Genomic DNA, 21,984 nt, shown 5'->3' with positions numbered 1-21,984 from the left:
AAAAAATAATGATTTTTACATATAAATACACTTCTGAAAAGTAAAATACTTTGTAAGTGGTTTCGACATTGTAATTTCAAAGAAACATTACTTCAGTAATATGCTACTGTATTGTAATTCTGGTAACTTAGAAGTAAAAGATTTTTATATTGCTTAGAAGATAAGTTCAGTTCATATTCACAAAAGCCGGCATAATCAGAATTATCATATGAAAGTTCAATAAGCTGGCACTAAATTAATTTGCTTTCTTGCTGCTAAGAGTCTTTTTAAAAATTTTTTTATTGGAATATAGTTGATTTACAATGTTGTGTTAGTTTCAGGTACAGCAAAGTGAATCAGTTATACACACACACACATATATATATCCTTTTTCAGATTCTTTTCTCATATAGATTATGTTATTACAGAATATTGAGTAGAATTTCCTGTGTTTTATAGTAGATTCTTGTTATTTATTTTATATATATTAGTGTGTATATGTTAATTCTAGTCTCCTAATTTATCACGCTGCTGTGTCTTATCTCAGTACTATCTAATATATTTATGAATGTATCTGCAGCTGTGTTATTTATGTCCTTGAAGAGGCATTCAGCAGCCTGTTTTTATTTCATGGAATTTCAGTTTGTTTATCAGTAAGCCAAAAATGCTCAGCTGAGTAAGTAAGTGGTTTTTAATTTAAAAACACTCTGAAAGAGGGCCAATTTAATACTCAGTCTCCTTCCTCTTTAAAACAGCTTTTAAAATCAGATTTGTAATGGTGACCAGTATCACTTTCACAATAGCATACAAGAAATTATAAATGTCAAAGATCTGAAGCAAAAGTAAAAAGATACTTAATAGTAGTGAATGGTTCTGAAATTCAAACAGTTTTTAAGAATGTAGCTGAGCCCTAAGGTTGTTATTAATTCATAATGAGTTAGCATATATTTGTATTAAACTGACAGGTACCTCTGGTTTTTTTCCCCTTTTCTCCTTGAGGGTTTCTAATTTTTTTTTAACCTCTTTATACTGGATATGTTAATGGTATATTTTTATATAACATGCAAATTTAGCAAAGTGGCTATCTAAGGAAAAGCACTGATTTTATAAGAAAACATCTAGTAGGAAAATTTGGCATATTTTTAAATGTGCTTGCTAGGTGAATGTTAATATATAATTAAATCAGACTGTAGAAATCTAAATTCCATAATACTTCTGAGTATTCTCATTATGTAGTATATGCTATTTTTCCATTTCATACTTTGTTAAAAATTAGAAGAATATATTTCTGATTTTACAGTGAAAGTAAACTTTTTTAAAAATTTTACTTATTTTTAGTTGAAGGGTAATTGCTTTACAATATTATGTTGGTTTTTGCCATACATCAACATGAATCAGCCATAGTTATATGTATGTCCCCTCCCGCTTAAACCTCCCACCCCACCCCTCTAGGTTGTCACAGAGCACCGGTTTGAGCTCCCTGAGTCATAGAACAAATTCCCAATGACTGTCTATTTTACATATGGTAATATATATATTTCCGTGCTACTCTCTCTATTCGATCCACCCTTTCCTTCCCCCACCGTGTCCACAAGTCTGTTCTCTATACCTGCATCTCCATTGTTGGCCTGCAAATAGGTTCATCAGTACCATCATTCTAGATTCCATATATATGTGTTAATATACAATATTTGCTTCTTTCTTTCTAACTTACCTCATTTTGTATAATAGGCTCTAGGTTCGTCCACCTCATTAGAACGGACTCAAATGCATTCCTTTTTATAGCTGAGTAATATTCCATTGTATATATGTACCACAACCTCTTATCCATTCATCTGTCAATCAACAGCTAGGTTGCTTTCATGTCTTAGCATTGTAAATAGTGTTGCAGTGAACATTGGGGTACATGTATCTTTTTCAATTAAGTTCCCTCAGAGTATATACCCAGTAGTGGGATTGCTGGGTCATATGGTAGTTTTATTCCTAGTTTTTAAAGGAATCTCTGTACTGTTCTCCATAGTGGCTGTATCAGTTTGCTTTCCTACCAACAGGGCAAGAGGGTTCCCTTTTCTCCACACTCTCTCCAGCATTTACTGTTTGTAGACTTTTTGATGATGGCTATTCTGACCAGTGTGAGGTGATACTTCATTGTAGTTTTGATATGCATTTCTCTAATAATGAGTGATGTTGAGCATCTTTTCATGTGTCTGTTAGCCATCTTGAGAGTCCCTTGGACTGCAAGGAGATCAAACCAGTCAATCCTAAAGGAAATCAATCCTGAATATTCATTGGAAGGACTAATGCTGAAACTCCAATACTTTGGCCACCTGATGCGAAAAGCTGACTCATTAGAAAAGACCTTGATGCTGGGCGGGGGGAAATATTGAAGGCAGGAGGACAAGGGGGTGACAGAGGATGAGATGGATGGCATCACTGACTCAATGGACATGAGTTTGGGCAAACTCCAGGAGATGGTGAAGGACAGGGAAGCTTGGCACGCTGCAGTCCATGGGGTCACAAGGAGTCAGTTGTAATGCCACCAACCACTGGAAACAATGACCAGGTAGCCATCTGTATGTCTTCTTTGGGAACGGAAACTTTTAATGAGCCATTATCTGATGGTTTTACTCTGTCAGGGTCCCCAAACCACCCCCAGGTCAATTCCTTAGGAGGACTCATAGGACTTAGCATGTAGTTGTGCTCCTCGTGGCTATAATTTTTTACAACAAAAGAATACAAAGCAAAATCAGCCAAAGGAGAAGACACATGGGGCTGAATCCAGGGGAGACCAGGAGCAAGTGTCCAGAGTCCCCTTTTGATGGAATCACAGAAGATGTGCTTAATTCCCCCAGCAAAGAGTTATTAGGATAAGTTTGAGGTATTGCCAACCAGGGAAGGTCATTAGAGACCGCACCCGAGGTTTTTGTTGGGGGCTGGCCACAGAGGCATCTTCTGTGTGGCGCCATGTACCAAAATTCCAGACTCCCAGAAGGAAAGCAAGTGTTTAGCATAAACCATAGTGTTTGTACAAACAGTTTAGGTCTTGTGTGCTACTCTTATCAGTTCTGGGAATGATGGGAACACCCAAAATCCAGGCAAGGACCAGCCCTGTAAGCAGACCTTTGAAAGAATAGCAGTGGGGCCTGCTGTGTTAACTCTCTTTTGTACACAATTCATATTTTCTTTTTGTAGCAACCCATATGTTTATTATTCTTTGTTCCTAAAGTATGATGAGAATATTGGCCAATTTATGGTGAACTTTCAGTGTTTAATGTGGACACAGGGAAATGTCAGTTTTTGAAATTTAAAAAAACATTCAAATTTGCTTCTGGCCTCTGCTTTAATTTAGTATTCGGTGATTGTGGTTTTTTTTTTTTTTTTTTTCACTTCATGTTTTCAGTGCTGTTGGTATAAAATCTAAAATCCTCTCTCTCCATACCTTTCTTGCTTTCCCTCAGGGTCTTCTAACCTCCCTTGTCTGCCTTCATCCTTTCTTGTGTATGCATTCTCAGTCGCTAAGTTGTGTCCGGCTTCTTGTGACCCCGTGGACTGCAGCCTGCCAGGCTCCTCTCCATGAAATTTCCCAGGCAAGAATACTGGAGTGGGTTGCTATTTCCTACTCCATTGGATCCTTTATTGCCTAGTACTAAAGTCACACTTGTCTTTTAGATCTCAAGATGTGTCAGTTTACAGTTTTTGTAACAGCTAAAACTCCTCAATTATTTTTAGTTTTTGCATTGAACTAAAGTTATACTGCCTGTGATCAAACTATGCTGTCTGCTATATAACATATATACATAATATATGAGGCTTTTCAGTGCAGTGGTAAAGAATCTGCCTGCCAATACAGGAGGCACAAGTGATACAGGTTTGATCCCTTGGTCAGTAAGAGCCCCTGAAATAGGAAATGGCAACCCACTCCAGTATTCTTGCCTGGAAAATTCCATGGACGGAGGAGCCTTGTGGAGTACAGTTCATGGGGTTGCAAAGAGTCAGACGTAGCTGAGCAACTGAACACACACACACATTATATATATATATATATACTACTATATATAATTGTATGTATATGTCTATACATTTCACAAAAATAAGACCTTTAAAGTTTTTTTTAAAGTCTTAACACATTATTGACTGCTTCTGCGAAAATCCCCCAGTCAATGATGTGTTAAAAACTTAACTTTATTACTAACATTTTAGAAGCTGTTACTCTTTATTTGGTTTCACCTTCCCTTTTTCCCTTTCTTCTTCCTCCCCCTCTCTTCTCACTTTCTTCTTTTCCTTCTCTTCCTTCCATATTTTATTTTAAATGCAGTAGTTTTGATCTATGTGTTGGCAAAAGATCCAAAAGGGAAGAATCTTTTACATCCTGTTTTATTTTTTGTGTATGATTAACAGAACAAGCGAAATATTTTAAGAAAAATCTCTGTATATGTACTTTAAGGTTGTTGACACTGAAAAAAATGAGATGCGATTGTTTGGCAATTGTTCTTGTATATAGATCAATATAGATATCCTATTTTGTCAATATAATATGGCTTATTGCACACATAAAAGTTTCTTTAGCATTTATACCCTGTGCATTCATTACATACTTTGTATTAGGCACTGTGCTAGTAAATAATAAAATGGTGTATGGTCCCTAAATAATTAATAGGAATTACAGTCTAACAAAGAAAAAAGTTAAATAACCACATAAATATTTTTATAATTTCTGATTAGTGCTAAGAAGGAAATTACAGTAATCTGGAAGAATAGAGAGCTTTTTCTTTTTTATTGGAGTATATTTGCTTTACAATGTTGTGTTAGTTTCTTCTGTACAGTGAAGTAAATCAGCCATATATCCCCTCTGTCTTGGATCTCCTTTCCCTGACTCCTGAGCCCAGCCATCTAGGTCGTCACAGAATACCCAGCTGAGCTTCTGTGCTATCTATAGTAGCTAGATATCTAGCTACTAGATACCTGCTATCTATCTACCTACCTACCTTACTAGCTATCTATAGTATGGAGATTCCTTAAAAACCTAAAAATAGAACTACCATATGACCTAGCAATCCCACTACTGGGCACGTACCCTGAGAAAGCCGTAATTCAAAAGGACACATCTACCTCATGGAAACAAGAAAGCCTTTTTAAGAGTGAAAATGGAGCTTGAGATCGAAAAGACAGATATGACTTTACCAGGTGAGAGCATTCCAGACATAGAGGAGCTCTGTAACAAAGCCTTAAAGTGAGAGAAATAGTGAGTGATATTCTTGAGGTACTGAAGAAAGTCCTGGTTGCTACAGCACCCTGAGGGAGGGAAAGGAGGATGTGGAAGAACATGCTGGAGACAAGCTGTGGTTTCTGTATGTAGAACAATGGAACGCCCATGGGGGGTTTTCTACCAGAGAGGGATGTGATCTGATTTGTGTTTTGTAAAGATCTGTTCCTCTCCTGGGTGGGTAACTGTTAATTAGTGGAGAAAAATGGATCTGTGACAAAGCTGTTGTGTTCCCTGTGAGACATGATGGTAGCTTGAAGTTGGTTTTAGGTAATAAGATCGATAGGACTTGATCACGGATTAACTGTGGGTGATGATAGAGGGCTGGTTGGTTATGACAGAGATATCCTCGGAGGTTTTCTGGCTTGCATAATTGGACAGGTGGTGCCATTCCGTAACAGGAAATGGGGTGCAAAGGACAAGTTTGGAGGGGACGTTCCCGAGTTGAGTTTGAAGTATCTTTGAGACTTGCCCTTCATTCTTCATCTGACTTCCGTTGTTCTTAAGAATGACAATCTCAGTCCTTAATAAGACTCACGAGACTGTCTCTGTCTGTAGGTTGATTCTCCTTTTGTCCAGTGCTCCCCTTTGTTCTGTGTGTTTAGTCACTGACCTTCTTCAGTCTTTTTTGCATGTGTTACTTTCTCTCCCTGGGGTCTCCTTCATCACTCTCTTCACATAGTTAACATCTTCTCATCTTGCAGATCTCACCCTTACTCATCACTTTTTTGAAGAAGTATTGGGGTATATTGACCAGAAGAAAAAAAAATACATTTTTTGAAGTAATATGATACCATTTCAGTTGCTCAGTCGTGTCCGACTCTTTGCGACCCCATGGTCTACAGCATGCCAGGCTTCCCAGTCTTTCACCCTCTCCCCGAGCTTGTTCAAACTCATGTCCTTTGAGTCAGTGATGCCATCCAACCATCTCATGTATACATATATATATATGATATGTAATATATATATTTAATATATTTGGACTCAACTCATTAATTCTTATTTGTTTTTATAAAACATCACTGTCGTTATTTATTTTGATTTTCAGAGTTTTCCTATTTGACTAATAGGATCACCTTCAAGCCATTCTATCACCTGTGTCCTTTTGTCCTTAGCATTCTCTGAGCACTTCTTGTCAATAACAAAATATTTCCAGGTTCATCCTGTACTTTCCCAGCCCCATCTCTGAATCAGCCATTTTTCCAAGGAGCCTCTCATTCCTTTTAGTATTGAATATTGAGAATGGTTTTGAGAAAATAAGATCTGGACACTAGATGTACTTGTTGCTACTGGAGTGTCTTTGCTTCCAATCCCTCTCAACTAAATTTAAAAATTACTTAAACTAGTTCCTTCCACTCCCTACCCCCCATGAGATTTTGAAGTACAGCTAGATTAATTTGTTTTTATTTGTATTTTTAGCCCCCCTTCCCCATTTTTGTTTGATATTGTTTGTTTTTAAGTATGCAAAACTGCGGGCTTCCCTGGTGGCTTAGACGGTAAAGAACCTGCCTGCAATGCAGGAGACTCAAGTCAAGAAGATTCCTTGGAAAAGGGAATGGCTACCCACTCCAGTATTCTTCCTTGGAGAACCCCATGGACAGAGGAGCCTGAGAGGCTACAGTCCATTGGGTCACAAAGAGTTGGACACGGCTGAGTGACTAACACTTTCACTACTTCATGAAGAATTATAACTTGGTCTAAAAGTCAGAACCACACAGAAAATATAGTTCCGTCCACCCATCTCTTCTGCTTATTCTTACCTTCTCATTCTTTTTGTCCTGTTCTTTTTCTTTTTCAAGTTTCTTTTTTTAATATTTTATATTATTTTAAGTGACATACCATTGACATTTTTGTGCACTTTACTTTTTATCATGTAAGTTTTCCTGGCAGTCACTCCATATAAATTTATAGACAACTTACTGGTTATTTGTAATAGCTGCATAGTAGTGTGTGCGTGCATGCGCACGTGCCATAATTTATTTAGCTACTCTCCCGTCCTGTGTATTGACCCTTGTTCACTCGCTAAGTTGTGTCTGATTCTCTGCGACCCCAGGGACCACAGCACACCAGGCTCTTTGGTTGTCTCTAATATTTAGCAGTTACAAACAGTGAATAATCTTGTGGATACGTTTTTGTGTTGGTCAGTTAAGTTGGTCTACCGGTAGCTGTTGCCTCTGTGTCTGATGGCTCTACTCGAAGTCAGGAGGTTAGGCCGTTGAAAAGGAAAGATGGATATGAAGTAGGGGAGAACAAGGGCAAACTACAGCCTACATGCCTGAACTGGAATCCCTTAAGGATGAGCTGGAGCCCATGTAAGCTTCCAACTTAAGTAATGAGGTGACCAGCAAAATATGTTTGTTCACTTCATCATGGAGCTAACAGCTCAGCCTGGCCCAGGAGTTGGACGTGCTGAGGGAGGAGATCTGGCTGAAGCTGGTGCAGCTGCTGGGGGCCCAGCCGCTCCCCCACAGCCCTGCAGGTGAGCCCCCAGATGAGCAGAGTGTGTAAACTGCAGCAGCGCCTGGTGCCCTGCATCAGTCTTCCCACAGGAGAGGATCGGGCTGCTGCTGCCTTTTACACCTTCCAGTTCTCTCACAAAATATCTCGTGGTCCAGGATTCCCAGAACTAGACGGGGAATAGACTACTGGAAAACAGTTCCAACATAGCTAAATCAGCAGAATTCAACCCAGAAGATGAAGAATAATGTAAAATCATATATTCTGACAGAATCAGAAAGAATGCAACTAAAGAAAAATGGAAATAAAAGGGAGAGAGGGGAAACAGAGGACTATTGATAATTGTATAGGTAATAAGTGGCAGTTAAAGGATACCATTTAAAAATGATAGACCAGATAGTAAAAGATTATAAAAATGGGAATTAATACTTTTATAATATGATAAAAAATATTAATAGAAAATAACCACTGGAACAAAAATAAAAACCTTCCTAAAACCCCCAAAAATCTTAAAATAAAACAGAAAATGGGCATACCAAATAGAGAAACACACTGTAACATAATATACAGTAATTACAGTATAGAGAAATACAAAAGGTTTGATTGACAAACCATCACATCAATAATTGTGATTAAGGTTAACTTTCCTGCTGAAAGAAAATACCCATCAATTCCTATTTTCTGTTTTTCAGTTTTATATTTTTTTGTCAGGAGTGAATACTGAATTTTTAAAAAAATTTTGTATCTCATGAATTTCTTGTTTATCTTTATTACTTGCTTTCTTTTGATTTATTCTCTTTTTCTGGCCATGATTAGAAGCTTGATTAGTTCAGGCCCCTACCACCCCTCTTCTCCAGAGAGGGGAAGGAAGCTGGAAATGGAGTTAATGATGCCTCTGTGATGAAGCCTTTATAAGATTTCCAAGGGTATAGAGCTCAAAGAACCTAAGTTGGTGAACACAGGAGGAGCTGGGGTCGTGGCAGGCTGAGAGAGCATGTAGAAGCTCCGTACCCCTTCCCGCATACCTAGCCTTAGGTTCTCTCTTCCATCTGGGTGTTTGGCTGTATGTTTTATCATACTCTTGTACAAGAAACCAGTAAACCATAAATGTTTCTCTGAGTTCTGTGAGTTATTTTAGCAAATAATCTAATCCAAGGGAAGGACCATGGAAATGTGATTTGTAGCCAAGTTGAACAGAAATGTGGGTAGCTTGGGGACCTATGACTTGCTGTTGGCATCAGAAGTGGAAAGGCAGTCTTGTGAATGACTGCCCCCATTTTAGAATTGAGAACACCCGAAAGTTGTCGCAAACAGTTACCTAGTGTAGGGGAAGAAACCTACCCATCTGGTGTCAGCAGTGTTGTAAGTGGTATTAGTGTAGGAGTAAAGGAGAAACATGCAAGAATAGTGGAGTTTTTCAGAAACAAAAGACAATTTTTTGTTAATAATACCAGTTTTACTGTATTGTTGTTTAGAATGTAATCTTTATAATCCTTTCTTTGTGATCAGTGTTTATAAATATCCCATGTACACTTGAGAAGAAGGTGTATTTTTCATAACCGGAGTGTGTCTGCTTTATCAAGTTTCTTCCTTTATTGCTTGAGGGTGTTCCTAGTTGTTTTATCTTTGTTGTAAATGCTTTTCACATGAAAAAATTTCTTCTTTTGTTTAATGCTGTGAGGATTGACATCTACCTTGTCAGAGATATTCTATTGCTGCTGCTGCTAAATCGCTTCAGTTGTGTCCGACTCTGTGTGACTCCATAGACGTAACCCACCAGGCTCCTCTGTCCCTGGGATTCTCCAGGCAAGAACCCTGGAGTGGGTTGCCATTTCCTTCTCCAGTGCATGCATGCATGCTAAGGTGCTTTAGTCTTGTCCGACTCTGTGCGACCCCATGGACAGCAACCCACCAGGCTCCTCTGTCCACGGGATTCTCTAGGCAAGAATACTGAAGTGAGTTGCCATTTCCTTCTCCCAGATATATCCTACTTACCAGAATTACACCCTTCTGTTCCTATCCTTTCATTTGCCTACATATCTTTTCCCATATCTTTATTTTTTGCTTTTCTGGTTCACTTTGTTTTCTATGTGTCTCTGATGTACAGAATGTGTCCAAATCTTTTTAATAGATGAGTTAAACCCATTCACATTTATTTTTAAGTATTATTATGTATAGTTATGTGTTATTTTGTATATTAGGTTTTATTTGTTGCTTCTCAACATGATATGCTTTTTTTCTATTTTACATTACTAATTTCTTTTGATACATAGAAAATGTTATATTTCTTTTTTATTGGTTGTCTTTGTACTTATAACTTAAAAAATAATAATAGTGAACATTTGTTGAGGTTTTACAGTTTTACAGTGTACTAGGTACTATGCTAAATGTCTTATATACAGATTATCTCTATATCCTCAAAGCTGACCTGTGAGGCAATTACTATTATTTTCCCATTTTACAAATAAGAAAACTGATACACAGAGAGATTTAGTGCCATGCCCGAGGTAACTCAGCAAGTAGTAAAGCCAGAATTTGAATTCAGGGAGCTTATTCTATCTAAGAACTTGATTGCTGCGTATTTGACATACAGTGTATTTTAAGTGTGCAGGCCTTCCCACTCCTCCCCACTGCCCTTCTACCTAGTTCTCCAAGGTGCCACTCATCACTGTGTCTTTTTTTCTGCAGCTGCTTTCAAGACATTTGTGGGTTTTTTTTTAATCTTTGGTTTTCGGAACTTAATGATGTGTGTAGGCATGGTTTTCTTTCAGTTTATCTTCTGTGAATTTATGTTTTTAATCAAATTTTGGAAGTTATGGTGTTATGTATTTTTTTCTGCCCCAGTCTTTTGCTCCTCTCCTTCTAAGATTCCTGTTGCTTCTAAAACTGTTCCACAGGCTCACTGGGGCCCATTCTCAATGCAAAGCTGTGAAAGGGGAAACAAAATACAGCTGAAAACTCGCCCTCCTGTAATTTGTTTTCCCAAATTCTGACCCCGCTATAACAGTCTCCCTGCTTTTGTTTACTTTTCTCAGTCGTCAGGCATGTGTTTGTGTATGTGTTTTGATTTGGAGTTACTAGTTGTAATGGAAGGATGGGCTGTCTGGTACTTAGACCTCCCAATTTGTGTGGTTTTATTTTTTCTTCATACTGGTTTGTATAGTTTTTAATGAATATGTTGGGAGATTCTAATTTACATGGCTATTATTACCTCTATCACCTTGGTAGTCAGTACGGAGTTTTTCTCTGAATCCAGCCTAACACTTCACACTTTTTTTTTCTGTATTATTTTCTTGACATGCTGTATTGATTAGGTAAAAGACATATGTTGTTTTTAGTTTTCAGCAGTTCTGCTGTCTATAATATGGTCTGTTCTAAGAGCTATACAGTAGGAATTTTAAATAAGTCAAGGACCTTATGGAAACATCTTGTTCCTATTCATTCTGTTAATCTGTGATGTAGTTAGATCAGAAAAATTTAAGAGGATAATGTGACAATCGATACCAGCAGAAAGCAATCATAGTCTTTGTGAATTTTAAAGGAACTTAAAATAGGTGGGAAAATGTTACAAAATTTCAACATCTTTTTAATAAGATAAAGAATTATTTTAAAGCTTTATCTAGATAAAGGACACAGGCTTTTAAACTTAAAGTTGCTACATGATTTTGATCATATATGGTTTTAATGAAGTTATCAAGATTGAGTTTAGATTTAAATGTTAATTTTTTATTCATGAATTTAAATACAGTTGAAGATACTAATTTAGTCCTGTCTTTTGTCTTTTTTTATCTCTATTTATACTTATTAATGATCCCAACCCTAATATATGGATGGTGATAGTCAAATTTTAATACTTAATAATGTTCAACTTTTAATTTTTCGCTTTTAGATGGCCTTCTGATTGTTGGTGTTCACTCGGCTAAGTTTCCAAATGAGAAAGTCCTGGATAACATTAGGAGTGCTGTTCTTCGGTACAACATCACCCACCCTGTGGTCAATGATGCAGATGCCAGTCTTTGGCAAGAACTAGAAGTTTCCTGCTGGCCAACTCTGATCATACTCGGACCCCGTGGAAACATGTTGTTTTCTTTGATTGGAGAAGGACATAAAGAGAAATTATTTTTATATACTTCAATAGCTTTAAAGTATTACAAAGACAGGGGACAGATCAGAGCTAATAAAATTGGAATAAAACTCTATAAAGATTCCTTGCCACCTTCACCATTGCTGTTTCCTGGCAAAATAACAGTGGACCATGTTTCTAATAGATTGGTAATAGCAGACACTGGACATCATAGAATTTTGGTCGTCTGGAAGAATGGACAAATTCAGTACTGCATTGGAGGTAAAGTTTGCTGATTATGATATATAATGTATTTTACATTATATATGTAAAAATTATTCAGAGAAATGTATTAAAATGGAAATTTATAAATAACTATAGAAGGGCAATATACATTGACTGTTAACTTCATCAGAAATTATTTTGTTAATTAATGTAGGGTATCTGAATTAATGTCTTCTCACTTCCTCAAAAACAACCAAAACTACCCAAAAAAATTCCGTTAAGATAAAAAGGAGGAAATCTTTTGTATAATTTTCAAGTATATCTGTATATCCCATCTTGTTTTTTCAAAAAACTGCCACTTTATTGTATCTTATGAAAATATTGTATACAGTTTAGATTTGGGCATTTTATATGGAAGTATTATATTTCCCTTTCCATCAAAATATAGCCATATCTTTTTTAAGACCAAGATTATACCCTAAGAACTAGAGACTTCGATTATAAAGTAAATAACCTAGGATTTGTATAACATTATACCTTTCTCCCTTCCGTAAAAACTTAAGCATACTTTTGAATCCATTGCCTTTGGTTGTAGCAAAATAAAAGTATCGTATAGGCGTAGGTCATTTTCTTCCATATGTCGCTTCAGTCGTGTCCGACTCTGCTCTCCCGTCCCTGGGATTCTCCAGGCAAGAACACCGGAGTGGGTTGCCAGTTCCTTCTCCAGTGCATGAAAGTGAAAGGTGAAAGTGAAGTCACTCAGTTGTGCCCGACTCGTAGCAACCCCATGGACTGCAGCCTACCAGGCTCCTCCGTCCATGGGGTTCTTCAGGCAAGAGTACTGGAGTGGGCTGCCATTGCCTTCTCCAGACATTTAATGGGCATGTGTATTTTTGTAAGGGAAGGGCTCATAATCTTCATTGTTATTATCAAAAGAGTTTATCTTCCAAAATTGTTAAAAATCATTCATCTAGATACTGAAAGATTTAAATTATTTTTAATTCTAGTCTAGGTAATAGATGCCTTTTGAATTAATTTCTTCTGATACACACTACTAAAGTATTCTAGTAACCATTATCTAGTAAGTCCTGTCACTTGCAAAACTTATTCCTGAGAAAAACAGGTATCTTGGGAAACAGTTTAGTTTTTAGGTTGTTGTTGTTGTTCAGTGGCTCAGTCATATCTGCCTCTTTGTGACCCCATGGACCGCAGAAGTATCATTTATATTAAATCCCAGCTTTAAATACAAGTTTCTGTTTTGGGGTTTTGGTTTGTTTGTTTTACTTTGAGATACCAAAAATTTTCTCTTATGGTTGTTTTGTCCTTTAGGACCCAACCCTGGAAGAAAAGATGGAATCTTTTCAGAGTCAAGTTTTAACTCACCACAAGGTGTAGCCATAATGAATAACATCATATATGTGGCAGATACAGAAAATCACCTTATAAGAAAGGTAATTTTCCATTCTAAATAAAGTTTTAATACTTCTAATCAGAAAAACTTATATGTACTTGCTGCATAAATATTTGAAATGAGAAGGTGTTGCTTAAATATTTCAGATCATCCTCATTCAGTTTTTCTCTGAGGTACTTGCTTTAACTTTATTCTTATGTAACTTGTTTTTCTGTGTGTCAGCATATTGTCACAGAGGGCAAATCCATCAAGTCCTTTTTTTAATCCTTTATTTCAAGGTCATGTGCCTAATCAACCTAAGGCTCCTCAATTTGAGGTATTTTCCTAATCAGTTTGTAAAGTGATGCTTTGTCCCCTTTCAGTTAAATTTTCTCAAATCTAGGAAAAAAGCAAACAAACACTCCTGCCTCCCTTCAGCTCTTATGTTTTCTCTGGGAATACTTAACGTGTCAATTAGGCTTAAATATTTTTTTAGTCTCATTATAGTAGTAATATATGATCTTGTTTTTTTAAAATGATGTAATATTTAAAGATTTTAAAAGTCCCCAGTGATCTATTTGAGCTCCCTAGTGGTAACCGGCCATTGTTAAAATTTGTGTCTTCAAAAGTTTACTACTCATACACAAATTAATTTTGTCTGTAGAGAATCTTCTTTTTTAAACAAATGGAATCATAATATATATACATAAGTTTTGCATTCTTCTTTAACTTTTTTTTCCCATATTAGTCATGTGAATATGACTGCATAGTATTACCTAGTTATTTTAAGCATTTCTTATTGATGAGTATTTTGGCTGTAATTTATTGGTCTTTCATGTGCCATCTATTTGGAAAATAAGTTCATCTAACACATTCTGTCTGAACATACTGTTCCAGGCACTTCCCTTGCTTTCTCACTATTTCTGTCTCTTGATGTTTTTGCCTATTTATATTGGCAAAACTGTCAACTAGTATACTTTGTTGATAATTATACATAAAATAGGAAAAAACATGTAGAACATATAATGATAATAATCACTGTAATATAAATCCCCACACGGGCATGAAATTTGTTTTCTTTACTACTGAAATCCTAAGCACCTAAAACAGCCTGGCTCACAGTAGGTGTATTTAATAGATATTTGTTGAATCAATTTATGAGCAAGTAACAATAGAATGGGAAAGACTAGAGATCTCTTCAAGAAAATTAGAGATACCAAGGGAACATTTCATGCAAAGACAGGCTCAATAAAGGACAGAAATGGTAGGGACCTAACAGAAGCAGAAGATATTAAGAAGAGGTGGCAAGAATATATAGAAGGACTGTACAAAAAAGATCTTCACGACCCAGGTAATCATGATGGTGTGATCATTCACACTCACCTAGAGCCAGACATCCTGGAATGTGAAGTCAAGTGGGCCTTAGGGAGCATCACTACGAACAAAGCTAGTGGAGGTGATGGAATTCCAGTTGAGCTACTTCAAATCCTAAAAGATGATGCTGTGAAAGTGCTGTACTCAATATGCCAGCAAATATGGAAAACTCAGCAGTGGCCACAAGACTGGAAAAGGTCAGTTTTCATTCCAATCCTAAAGAAAGGCAATGCCAAAGAATGCTCAAACTACCGCACAATTGCACTCATCTCACACGCTAATAAAGTAATGCTCAAAATTCTCCAAGCCAGGCTTCAGCAATACGTGAACCGTGAACTTCCAGATGTTCAAGCTGAATTTAGAAAAGGCAGAGGAACCAGAGATCAAATTGCCAACATCCGCTGGATCATCGAAAAAGCAAAAGAGTTCCAGGAAAACATCTATTTCTGCTTTATTGACTATGCCAAAGCCTTTGACTGTGTGGATCACAATAAACTGTGGAAAATTCTGAAAGAGGTGGGAATACCAGACAACCTGACCTGCCTCTTGAGAAACCTGTATGCAGGTCAGGAAGCAACAGTTAGAACTGGACATGGAACAACAGACTGGTTCCAAATAGGAAAAGGAGTACGTCAAGGCTGTATATTGTCACCCTGCTTATTTAACTTATATGCGGAGTACATCATGAGAAACACTGGGCTGGATGAAGCACAAGCTGGAATCAAGATTGCCGGAAGAAATACCAGTAACTTCAGATATACAGATGACACCACCCTTATGGCAGAAAGTGAAGAGGAACTAAAGTATCCCTTGATGAAAGTGAAAGAGGAGAGTGAAAAAGTTGGCTTAAAGCTCAACATTCAGAAAACTAAGATCATGGCATCCAGTCCCATCACTTCATGGGAAATAGATGGGGAAACAGTGGAAACAGTGGCTGACTATTTTTTTTGGCTCCAAAATCACTGCAGATGGTTGATTGCCCCAATGAAATTAAAAGACACTTACTCCTTGGAAGGAAAGTTATGACCAACCTAGACAGCATATTAAAAAGCAGAGACATTACTTTGTCAACAAAGGTCCGTCTAGTCAAAGCTATGGTTTTTCCAGTGGTCATGTATGGATGTGAGAGTTGGACTATAAAGAAATCTGAGTGCTGAAGAATTGATGCTTTTAAACTGTGGTGTTGGAGAAGACTCTTGAGAGTCCCTTGGATGGCAAGGGGATCCAACCAGTCCATCCTAAAGGATATCAGCCCTGGGTGTTCATTGAAAGGACTGATGTTGAAGCTGAAACTCCAATACTTTGGCCACCTGATGTGAAGAGCTGACTCATTTGAAAAGACCCTGATGCTGGGAAAGATTGAGGGCAAGAGGAGAAGGGGCCGACAGAAGATGAGATGGTTGGATGGCATCACCAACTCAAGGGACATGGATTTGGGTAGACTCCAGGAGTTGGTGATGGACAGGGAGGCCTGGCGTGCTGCGGTTCATGGGGTCACAAAGAGTTGGACACAACTGAGTGACTGAACTGAACATCTGTTGAATGAAGCATTTGCTAAAGTGTATATTCATCCTAATATGAAAAGATGTTACCTGAGAAAAAATTTTGTGGCTTTGTAAATTAAAACAGATTGGTTTTTTAAACATCTTAGAGAATTTCTTAGATTTTAATATGCCAATATATTGTGCATACATTAGTAGGGGGATGTGTGTGCAGTATTTCTAAACTTACTTAACCAAGATGCCCTATTTAGCAGAACTTTTCATAGGACTAATAACTTAATGTTGTGTACTTTGGGCAAACGTGGTTTTAAGTTACTCCTTAAAGATCAGTATTTCTTTATCATTATCTTTTTTGGATTCTGTTCTTCTAAAATTCACATAGTATCATAGATATCTAAGAAAATATTGAAGTAGTAAGGTATTTAGCCCGCAACGTAGAGGGAATACTTGTCCTGTTTTGATTACATGTTAATTTCTCTTGCTTTAGAACTTAGTGGGTTTTAGAGTATTGATAGCATAATCATCATGACAAATATAGGTTGCTTGGAGTCATTTTTGTATTTTATGACACAGTTTAGTATCTTCAAAAAATAGAAATGATGTAGAATTATTTCTTCCTCTCTTTTTAAATCTATGAAAATGTTTGTTTTATGTTACGTTTTTAAGATCTCATTTGCAGAGGGGTGGATCATATTTATACCTCACGAACATCATTGTTCCATCTCAGCCTGTTTCTTGTTAGAAATAATTTACTTACTTATTTGTAAATTCCTCTTCATCTCCATTTCCATCTCCCCGGCCATTCCCTGTACATAAGTACACCTATAGGCAGCCTTTCTGATGTGTTTAATTTACATCTTTTTATTTGTTTGTGACCTTACAAAACCTGTAGTATTTTATTTGTATGTGACCTTATAAAATGTGTAGTATTTTAAGAACTGTATTGTGATATATTTTCCATAGAATAAAGGTCACCCATTTCAAGTATATAATTTAGGAATTTTTAGTAAATTTAACAAATTGTGCAACTATTATCATAAATCATTTTTAGAACATTTTCATCTTCCTAGTAAGAACCCTCATACCCAGTTATAATTAATCCCCATTTCCATCCCCCAGTTTCTAATCTCTATAAATTTGCCTCTTTTGAACATTTATATAAATAGAATTATGTAATGTATGGTCTCTGTGTCTGGCTTCTTTCATTCTGTGTAATGTTTTTGAGGTTCACTGATAATATAACATGTCAGGAGTTCCTTTATACTGCTGAATAGCATTCCATTGCATGTATAAACCACATTTTATCCAGTAACCAGTTGGTGACATTTAGGGTATTTCCAGTTTTTGGCTATTACAAATAATTCACATAGAAGTTTTGTGTGGGCATACATTTATATTTCTTTTAGGTTGTTGTTGTTGTTCAGTCACTCAGTCCAACTCTTTGTGACCCCATGGACTGCAGTGTACCAGGGTTCCCTGTCCTTCACCATCTCCCAGAGCTCGCTCAAACTCATGTCCATTGAGTCGGTGATGCCATCCAACCGTCTTGTCCTCTGTTGTCCCCTTCTCCTCCTGCCTTCAATCTTTCCCAGCATCAGGGTCTTTTCTAATGAGTCAGTTCTTTGCATCAGTGGCCAAAGGATTGGAATCAGCATCAGTCCTTCCAATGAATATTTAGGACTGATTTCCTTTAGGATGGACTGGTTTGATCTTGCAGTCCAAGGGACTCTCAGTAGTCTTCTCCAACACCACAGTTCAAAAGCATCAGTTCTTCAGTGCTGAGCCTTCTTTATGGTCCAACTGTCATATCCATACATGACTACTGGAAAAACCATGCCTTCGACTAGATGGACCTTTGTCTCTGCTTTTTAATATGCTGTCTAGGCTCTAGGCTTGTCATAGCTAAGGGTTCAACTTCATTCTTTTACATGTGGACATCCAGTTATCCCAGAACCATTTATGGAAGAAACTGTTCTTTCTCCTTTGAGTAGTCTTGGCAGCCTTTAGAAAATCAATTATTCATACATGCATGGGTTTATTTCCAGACTTTCACGTCTGTTCCATTGGTCTCTTTATCTGTCTTTATGGTAATATCACACTGTTTTGATTGCCATAACTTAATAAGTTGTGAAATCAGAAAGTATGAGTCTTCCTACTTACTTCTTTAACATTTTTTGACCATTCCTGAATCCCTCACAATTCTGTAAGAATTTTAAGGTCAACTTATCCATTTCTGCAAAAACTTCTGTTTCTTTCTCATGTGAATATATTGTCTGAAAAAAACAAATAGCAGTTTTATCTTTTCCCTTTTCATTTTTATACTTCATTACCTTTTATTATATTGCTTTTAAGCATTGTGGTTATAGTAGGTATCTTGTCATGCTCATAGTCTTAAATAGAATGCAAGTAAACTTTCTCCAGAAGTTTACATGCACTTTCTGTAGCTTTGGGAAATAAAATATTTATGAAGTTAAGAAATTTTCTCTTAGTTACTAAGAATTATTATATGATTTTATTAAATGCATTTTCTATATTTATGGAAATAATTGTATAGTTTTTTGCCCTTAGTATGCTGATGTGATGAGTTATATTATTAGATATATTTGATGTTGAATCATCTTTTTATCCCTGGAATAAAACTTACCTAATCATGATTTTTTTAAAAGCCAAATTAGATTTGATTATCCAAAATTACATTTAAAGTTATAAAATTCATATTCATAAATTCTATATTTTCTTGTACTATTCTCACCTGATTTTGGAATCAAGGTCATATTGATCTCATCAAGTGAGGGTTTTTTTTTGGAATAATTTGTCTCACATAGGAATTAATTGTTTTTGAATATTTATTAAAACTTCTATAACATTACCTAGGCCCAGGCTTTCTCCAGGAGGAATTTTTAAACTATCCTATCAGTTTCTGTGATAGATTTCTTAAATCAATATCTATTTCAAGAACCCATCCCTGGCTGCCTATTGTATTTTTGCAGATTATATGTTGCAATAAAAATATAAAGTTACATTGATGAACATTTTTTATAATTGCAGAAGATTATAGAGCAGCTAGTAAAAATAATGCAAGAGGATATCACCAAAATAAATCAATGTAATTTACCATAATAACAGAATGAAATAGCCATCTGATTCTTTACTAGATTCAGAAAAACACTGAAAAACATTTATTCATGTTAAAACTAATAAACTTGAAATGAATGTCCACAGTATGATAAAGACCATCTACAAAAAGCCTACAGCTACACTTAGTGCAAAGTATTGAATACTTTCACCTCATGGTTGGGAACAAGACAACACATGATCACGTTCATCATGCCTGTTAAACATTGTACTGAAAGTACTAGCCATTATAATGAGGCAAGAAAGAGGAATAGAAGGCATATAGGATAAAAAGGAAGAATAACAGCTATTTGCCAGAGACATGTCATGTACATAGAAGATTCTGAGAAATCTATACAAAGTTACTCGAACTAATAAGTGAATTTGGGAAGGTTGCAAACCTCAAAGTCAATGTAAAAAGATCTATATACTAGTAACAGTCAACTGGAAATGGAATTTTAAAATTCTGTTTACTTAACAACCAAAACAGAATATTGGAATAAATTTTTAGAAATACATAATTATAAAACATTGCAGTCACTGCAGATGGTGACTGCAGCCATGAAATTAAAAGATGCTTGCTCCTTGGAAGAAAAGCTATGACCAACCTAGACATTATATTAAAAATTTTCATAAGATGTTTGAAAATTTTCGTAAGATGTTGAAAAGTCTCAGGAGATGAAACCAGAGCATCTTTTTTTTTCCAGTAGAATGCATTAGCTTTTTGATTTATGAAGCAGAGGCATGTAGTACAGCTGGAAGTGGTTCAGATCCAAGATCCTGGACTTATTGGCTGTGGGGTGTTGGAATCTTACTTAATGATCTGTGCCTCAGTTTCCTCTGAAATAATCAAAATCACAGTTGTAGGGATATATGAGTTTGGATGGATAAATGATAGGTCAGTGCTTGTCACATGTTAAACTCTATATGTGTCAATTACTAGCCAAGCACAATTGAAATATACATTTAATTTTAAGAAGTGTTTTTCTTGATGCTGCTGTGCATTTTCAAATATCACCTTCTTTTAAAATATTTTATAGTTGAGATGAGTTCAATACCAGTTTTGGTAGAGGCATGATGAAGGCGAGTGGGTAAGAGGAAAGTTGGGGAATGGGTGGATAGAGAAATGAAAAGGACTAAGTTTTATGCATTTTAATAACAAGATCACCATGTACTTGATAAGCCTTTTTTCTTAAGCTTTTTTTAAGTATTTATATTGCACGTGTTTCCTTTTTATTTTACATACTTAAACCACTCAGTTTTTTAACATATAATAAGTTCACACATAGTATAAATAAAGCACATGTTTTCTATATGTTCTGTTGGAAATAAATGCATTGTATAAAACCTGTATTAATTTCTATAGATTGACCTAGAAGCTGAGATGGTGAGCACTGTGGCTGGCATTGGAATTCAAGGTACAGATAAAGAAGGTGGAGCTAAAGGAAATGAACAGCCCATTAGTTCCCCTTGGGATGTAGTTTTTGGAAGGTCAGGTATGTAAACTTGATATTAAATAATATAAGTAAATTTTGCTGAGTTAAAGTAAGATTTTTAAAATATTATAGGAACATTCATTTGGATTAATTATTACTAGTTATTTTATGCTTTTATATCCATGACTTGGGATTTGTTAATTGCATAAAAGCAACGCTACCAATCATATGTAGAAGGTAGGATAACTAGGTCATATATAACATGTGACATTCGTGCATATTTTATATACAAGATAGATTATATATTTCTCTAATGTTAAGGAATTTCATCTTAGTTGCAGTTTTCAATTAGGATAGTTCTGAATATTCTTAAATTGGAAGGATTATAGTTTCAAAATTTCAAAAGATTATTCATGCAGTATACTGTTTAACAGTGTCCTTTTTATTTACTCCCATGTGAAAAATCAAGAAATGACTGGGATTTTTTTTAGATTATTAAAATTTTAATTTAATAATTATAGCTTATTTTGAATAGTTTAAAAAAATAATAATACTTATATATAATGGAATATTACTCAGTCATAGAAAATAATGAAATCTTGCCATTTGTGACAACATGGATGGACCTAGAAGGTGTTATATTATGTGAAGTATATCAGAGAAAGACAAATACTGTCTAATTTCACCTATAATCAGAATTTATATTGTTTAAAAACAGGGTGTACTTTACCAGATGCTTTACTGTGTTGGATTCATTTAGTACAGTACTTACATGTTTTTCTAGGCTAAAAATTTTTCAGTCCTACTTTATGGCATGGAATTTCTGGTTGTTTATCTCATATTGAGAGTGTACCCAAATTGCTTTCCAAGGAAAATATTGGCTCTGTTGACAAGTACTCCCTCAGCTTCCAACTGGAGTGATGTGCTGAGGCTTATATCTTTATTAGGCTCAGTTTTTAGAAAGGAAATGAGTGCTACCTTAGCTCAGTTCAGTCGCTCAGTCGTGCTCAACAGATGATTAAAAGCATGCGTGCGTGCTAAGTTGCTTCAGTCATGTGCAACTCTGTATGACCCTATGGACTACAGCCTTCCAGGGCTCCTTTGTCCATGGGATTCTCCAGGCAAGAATACTGGTGAGGTTTGCCGTGCCCTCCTCCAAAGGATCTTCCTGACCAAGGGAT

At 36.1% G+C, this 21,984-nt stretch overlaps 1 protein-coding gene across 2 annotated transcripts in view; it reads left to right on the top strand.

Annotated features, from left to right (window-relative positions):
* NHLRC2 (NHL repeat containing 2) overlaps positions 1–21,984 on the top strand; it is a 51,747-nt gene that overhangs the window by 9,918 nt on the left and 19,845 nt on the right. For both annotated transcript variants that reach the window (XM_081538896.1, XM_081538892.1), the window contains exons 3-5: positions 11,589–12,044; positions 13,317–13,438; positions 20,734–20,863. In XM_081538896.1, the coding sequence (XP_081395022.1) occupies positions 11,589–12,044; positions 13,317–13,438; positions 20,734–20,863 (708 nt within the window). The remainder of the gene's footprint in view (positions 1–11,588; positions 12,045–13,316; positions 13,439–20,733; positions 20,864–21,984) is intronic.

The sequence above is a fragment of the Giraffa tippelskirchi genome, chromosome 2 (genome assembly GCF_054371585.1).
Source record: "Giraffa tippelskirchi isolate mGirTip1 chromosome 2, T2T-mGirTip1v1.2.pri, whole genome shotgun sequence".
NCBI classification, from domain to species: domain Eukaryota; kingdom Metazoa; phylum Chordata; class Mammalia; order Artiodactyla; family Giraffidae; genus Giraffa; species Giraffa tippelskirchi.
Note: the sequence above shows the minus strand (reverse complement) of the source record. Positions and strands in the feature narration are given on the sequence as shown.